At 40.1% G+C, this 6,687-nt stretch overlaps 1 protein-coding gene across 1 annotated transcript in view; it reads left to right on the top strand.

Moving 5' to 3' along the window:
• The first annotated feature begins 459 nt into the window (after positions 1-459).
• The window catches only part of LOC114467366 (fibulin-2-like), a 47,215-nt gene continuing 40,987 nt past the window's right edge, over positions 460-6,687 (top strand). The window contains exons 1-2 of the mRNA XM_028453587.1: positions 460-512; positions 2,132-3,497. Of these exons, the coding sequence (XP_028309388.1) occupies positions 2,210-3,497 (1,288 nt within the window). The 5' untranslated portion in view covers positions 460-512; positions 2,132-2,209. The remainder of the gene's footprint in view (positions 513-2,131; positions 3,498-6,687) is intronic.

The following is a 6,687-nucleotide window of genomic DNA, read 5'->3' as shown; positions in this document are numbered from 1 at the left end:
CATCATGTTATATGAGCAAAACGTGGGAAAATTGTCAAAAATTGTGGAGTTTCATTGAATGAAAGTGTATTTGGAGTGGCTGAGATATAGTTGGTAATTTACACAACGATTCATGTTTTCTCTTACAGGCCAAATTGGATGTTCCAGGGGCCGGATTTGGTCCCCGGGCCTTGAGTTTGACACATTTAATATTAGTTACCAGTCAGTTATTTGAACTCAACATTACATAATACTTCCATAGCCTCTGAATTACTGTAAATCCCCATTCCATTCCATTATATACCCGGTTTCTTCTTATTCTTTTTTTAAATTATTGTCAATTCCAACACAGAAAATGACTTTCTGCTTTTTCTTTCCCAAAGTTAAGTTGGAAACTTGTGCTTTCAAAGTTTGTCCCGCCCTCCATGAAAAAAGCCGAGGCGCGCAGAGCAGAGCAGAGCCTCCCCAGTCACAGTGAGTTCATAAACTTTACGCACAAGTTTCCCTCAGCCGTGCAGCAGCACCGAGGCAAGGTAAGCAACACACACACACACACACACACACACACACACACACACACACACACACACACACACACACACACACACACACACACACACACACACACACACACACACACACACACACACACACTCTTATTAATAAAAGTGCAAGACTGCGAATTAATTCACTCTCTGAGCAGATTACACAGAGAACCATGTGACCACACAGCTTCTCTGGGTTATCATGAGCTGGAGGGTGCTGCTGCTGCGCAAACTTAGACATTTTAAAAAGATATTTGCATAGTTTAGAAAAATAAACAAATATTGTTATCCGCGTTGTAAAGCTGATAATGATATCTCTTCCAAATGTGCATGTCTGTGACGTCTATATACAGTATCCACTCCACTGGTTTCTGTAAAACCTTAATTTGGTTGAATGGTAAAATATACGTTTTATGCGTAAACATAGAAAGCTGGGGGCGCGCATGTGTGCGCACGTGTGCGCGGGCGTGTGTGTGTGTGTGCGTGTGTGTGTGCGTGTGTGTGTGTGTGTAAGAGAGGGTGAGCAAAAGGATAAAGGTCATTTTTTTTTTTTTTTGCTCCAGAGATGGCAAAGCAAACAGTCCCTATTATCACTATAATTATATGTATTTAGGAAAAACAAGCCAATGTAAACGTATCATAAGTCAAAATATATATTTGTTTTCATTCCTATTGTTTATTACTTCTCAGTTAAGCATTGGCTTTGACCAAATGTTATTCAGGGCTGAGTTGAGTCCCGTGTAAGCCCCAAAGCAGTGATCTAGTTAAAGATCTGGTAAAATAATTTGTACTATTGGCAAACAAGGACATCATTCACTCTGCAAATTGAAGTGAAATGAACCTTGTGTTGGAGCTGCTGGCTTTGCATAACAACTTGTGAATGTTCATATATGTTGTTTTTGTTTTTGTTTTTTTTTTTTTTTTACAAGGAACATTGCCATTTATTCCAAAATAGCTTCTCACAAAACAATACATTCACAGAATCAATTTAGCCAGGTTTAGAAATTAAAGGAGAACAACAGGAGCTTTTTTTGTTGTTGGAAAAGTTGGATTAAAGCGTAAGGCCTACTGTAAGGAAGTTTCTCTCATATTGGGAATCTGTTCTGGTTTTGTCCCGGACAAAAGTGACAACAGGCAAAAAACTTGCTGTAAAATTGAATGAAAAGTGAATGTTTAGAAGTAAAACCTTGTGTGAGCAAGAAGCCATTAGTACAAATCAAAGCAGCAAGAGAAAAAAACAGGTAATTGAAATAGAAAAGGCCTGGTTTTCAATATTGTCATGTTATCTACATCTAGGATCACATTACACACACATTTTTCCCCAGATTTTGATTGGATTGATATATACTGTATGTATAATATATAATATACATGCTAAAGTGCTATTTCAGCACTACTATGGACACAGTGAGGTTTCCCCCCCCATGTTTTTCCAAGTTGATCATCATTGGGCAAAAAGGCCAAAAAAGCTTAGACATGGAAAGATACTGTATATGCTCCCGGAGGTCAATTCAAAACAAACGTCTATTAGTTTGGATGTTTTGATTACTGAACAGAAACAGATTTTGTTCTGTAAATATATCATCAACCAATGCTTGCTTTTACAGGCTGAAAGAGGACTCAACATTTCATCTTATCTGGATTATATCCTTCCTGAAAAATCCACTTTTTCTTTTCAATGCAAGATGAGCATTCAAAGGGCAACGCTGTTGTTATGTCTGCTAATGCAAAGCCTGGACACGTGTCTGAGCCAGAACGACTGCACAGGAGTTGACTGCCCTGACGTACAAAACTGTATCCAGACAGTTTTAGAGAACGGCGCCTGTTGTCCAACCTGCACCCAAAGGGGATGCACCTGTGAGGGCTACCAATACTATGACTGCATCCAAGCTGGCTTCCGGAAAGGGAAAGTCCCCGAGGGCGAATCATATTTTGTGGATTTTGGAAGCACTGAATGCTCCTGTCCCCAGGGAGGAGGGAAAATAAGCTGCCATTTTATTCCATGCCCTGATATTCCTCCCAACTGCATTGATATTTTACAACCTGCAGATGGATGCCTGCAGTGTGGGAGAATTGGCTGTACCCATGGCAACAAAAAATATGAAGCAGGGAACTCCTTCCAGATCAACCAGTGCCAGGTTTGCCATTGTCCAAATGAAGGTGGAAAGTTAATGTGTTCACCCATCCCTGGCTGTGACCCCAGCGTAAAAAATAAGCCCTTAACGTCCACGGAAATCAACAACAGCCCCTTGAGAAACACTGGCAGCTCTCGTGACAGCCGGAGAACTAGTCCGGAGAAAGAGTTTTCCAAGTTGGCACTGGGAAACACTCTACCACTGTACAAGCAGGACACACCCACGTTTGGCACTGAGGAATATGAGTATAATATCCCAAGGCCGACTTCCTCTATTCAAAACCTGGCCCAGCCACTGGCATCGAGTACAACACCACTAGCTGAAGCAGATTCCAACTCCATGACCGTGAACTCTAATGATGACAAGTTGAGAGCTGATCCTCGAAGCGTAAACTCTGAGAGAAGCGGCGAGGAAACAATTACACATTTCACCAATGTAGCCACTTCAAACTCTCAAAGCAAGACGTCAAAACCTTCCCCGACCACCACAGCCACACAGAGAGTGTCCACAGAGGACCACAGACCACATGGAGAAACCGGAGAGACACACACCAGAGACAGAGACACGGCAGCACAGGAGACTTTGAAAGTGAAAAAATCCTCGGGTCAGCACAGACACAGCAGCCATTCCAGAAATCACAGCCTCTCCCATACTGCCAACCATAAGGAACGTGAAAGAATGCCAATAGATGAGAGATGGATGCATGAAAAACTGGATTCTCACCTCAAAGTTCAACCCGGTCCCACCAAAAGAGACCAGGTCGGGATGAATGAAGAAGGTGCTGAACCCCAACCCCTCCATCATAACCAGCCTCACAATGGGAAGAGGGCAACAGAAGGTGAGTTTTTATGCAGATTTAAGTAACCTTTACCCATCTTAATCAGACAAATAAAGAACGTAGAAGCAGGGATAATTAATTAAAATGCCTTTATCAAAAGTTCAAAGGATGGTTTGAATGTTTCAGTAGACATTTAGAGAAAGGCTGGAGTCATCGGTCCATCGTGGGGCCATTCCAACAAGATCTGAAACAAAGAGGTGTTTGAATGGTCCATTTAGTGAACATTCATTACAGTAGGATGATATTTCAACATTGTTTTTTAGAGGAAACCTTTCCCCTGCTCCACACATCCTGTCTTTTGAGGAGAAATTTGTAATCAGTCAATTGAAGCTGGCTGCCATCCAAGAAAAACAATAGTTCATGGAAAGTCTGGTTTCCTGAGATAGCATTTATCTACCTTTGTTTCAAAAATAATTGCGCTATATCTGCTACGTACTTATTTTCATGCATTCAGGTTGAGAGAATGCCCTTTTCATTTCTCCAGAGGTTTGTAAATAGCAGGTACTGCATCGTATTGTGCCTCTTAATTATGTGTCGTCTAAAAGAAGCTGTCTTTCTTTCTTTCTATTGTGTTCCGGAGAAAGTACGTTGAAATCCTTTACATTTATGTGTAGACATGTGGTCAGACTGACTGATTTTCCCCCAAGAATTTTTCCACAAAACAGAAGAAACCCATTTCTGACACCATTACCACATCATACTACAAGGCTTCTAGTGTGTGAGCTGACTAATGATTAATAGAGTTAATGGATTTTGAACCACCTCTGGAGTTCAGATGTTAAAGAAACTGATCAGCTGTGTTTTTGGAGCTTTTTCTGATTTTGCGACACCGTGTAAAGAAAATGTGGAGGTGTGTCGTTAGCCTACTTTACAACACCGGGACTTTTGTTGAGACCTGTCAGAAGTTCTCTCTGCTTTCAGCACCTGGGCCCCCGAGGTATGTGTATAATATGCTGACTGCATCTGCGAGGTGTTTTCAAAGAGAGATAACAGAAGTACTGCGGAAGAACATCTTTCACTTTGATATCCTAAGAGCAAAACAAATGACTTTTACTTTCGTGTCACAGCAAGAGGGTCTGAAGTTTGACTTTTTGGGAGGAGAATGGGAGTTTACATGTACTCTTTCTAAGCACTCTGGTATTCTCTCACTGTCAATCAAACATGAGGTTAATTGAAATTGCCTGTAGGAGTGATTGGGTGTGTGCGCGTGTATGTTTCTATGTTAGTAGTAGTAGTTAGTTAGTCTATGTTGTAGAATAAAGCAGATGTAGAGGATGAATGCAAGTATTAATGGATGGAAAGTCTAGTATGTATTGGTTTCTGTGCTTTTTTGTTTTTACATTGACAATATTTTATCTTGTGTCATTTTAATCCCAACAAAGGGTTGGATTAATATGCAGATAAACCATTCATGTCAAACTCAAGGGCCGGGGGCCACATCCGGCCCTTTAGTGCATTCATATCGGCCCGCAGGAGAAAACAAAAATTGCATACAACGCATTAATAATTGTGTAAATTACCAAATAATTCAGTTGTAGTTCAGTTGTGCCAACTTTATAAATTCATTGAAATGCAAGAATATTTCCAAGGGCTTTTTCCCCTTCGTATATCACACGACTGCACACACAGATTATTAAGGCAGTGGCTATCTGTACGGTTGCCGTATCAATATACCGATATTCGACGCAGCGCCCCTCATTTTAGACACGTGACTAAGACTAAACCTAACCGTAAACCTAACCTTAACCATAACCCTAAAAATGGTTGCGATATAGGGTTATAATCTAACCCTAACCCTAAAACGTTACGTACGTCTACTTCGGAAAACCGTACGAATTGATACTTTCTATTATTTTTCTCTCTCTCTCTCTCTTTTTTATTTTTTATTTTTACTAAAATCGCGCAATTTCTCAAAGACAATCCACAAAATTGCACATATCTGTTTAACTGTTTATATCGGTTACATGTGGATGTGCAAACTAGGGCACAATAATGGTAAAATTTATCATTTTTACACCTAAAATCTACGGCCCGCTTTAGATCAAACTGCTCCTCTTTTGGCTCCTGAACCAAAATTAGTTTGACACCCTGAAGATAAACTAATAATGACAAGGCTTCCTTGTTTTGGTCATCAAAAGTGAAATAGTTGAATCAAGAAATGTTGCTGAGCTTCAAGCAAACAAATATGACAAATATTCAAACTTATACCACTTTTAGCAAAACTGTAAATTTCAGATTAAATCATTTGTGATAATTTCATAATTTTTTACATGGTTTATTCACAGATATGCAAGATTCCATGTGTTAAATGTATAGAGGATTCAAGCAGATCAAAGCTTAGCAGATGGTTTAAATGTGGTAGACACATGAAGATAACCGTGCTGGATTTGTCCCGATTTTCCCTTCTTGACCAAGGATGACAGATTATCTTGTGTTTTATTATAAAATTATCCTGAAACATTATCCTGTGGTTTGAGGTGTGTTGGGAGGGAATTTGTCCTGATAATCTGCTCTAAAACGGTTTGGGGCAGGAAATCAAACTTCTTCAATGTTTACAACCAAAACTCCTGATGTGCCTGGGGAATGCCAACAACTCCCGACTCGTGACCCAGTGATTTGCGATGTGTAACGGAATGTAGCTGACTGAGAAAGACGAAATGCTGCGTTCAAGGCCACTCGGAACTCAGTCTTTTTTCGAGATGAAAGTTCCGATCTCTGAGTTTGACCGAGTTCAGCCACAGCATGCAGGAATATCTGAAAGATGGCTTACCAGTAAAATATCATATCTGTTCTCTCGACTTTACTGAGTAAAAGCTCTGATTTCAGGTGGCGTTCCAAGTCACTCTTTCACGTCGGAGGTCAGAAAATCCAAAGTTTCTGGAACGCAGCATTAGATTATGTTGTTAGATCTTGTTTGATCACGCACTGATTCTGGTTCTGTGTTGAGATTATCGGAACGAACTACACACAGCACGATCAAATCTGTTCTATGCCTGATATTTTATCTTCATGTCTGGGGTATGTAATAGGGGTGTGCATTGCCATGAATCTGACGATGCAATATGATTCACGATTTGCATGTCACAATACGATATATCCCAATACTAAACAAAACCATGTAAATCACGATATATCGTGATATCAATACATACAAATTTCACCTTTACAATTACAAAATAGTATAAAATAC

Source organism: Gouania willdenowi, chromosome 7 (genome assembly GCF_900634775.1).
Source record: "Gouania willdenowi chromosome 7, fGouWil2.1, whole genome shotgun sequence".
In the NCBI taxonomy this organism is placed as follows: domain Eukaryota; kingdom Metazoa; phylum Chordata; class Actinopteri; order Blenniiformes; family Gobiesocidae; genus Gouania; species Gouania willdenowi.
Note: the sequence above shows the minus strand (reverse complement) of the source record. Positions and strands in the feature narration are given on the sequence as shown.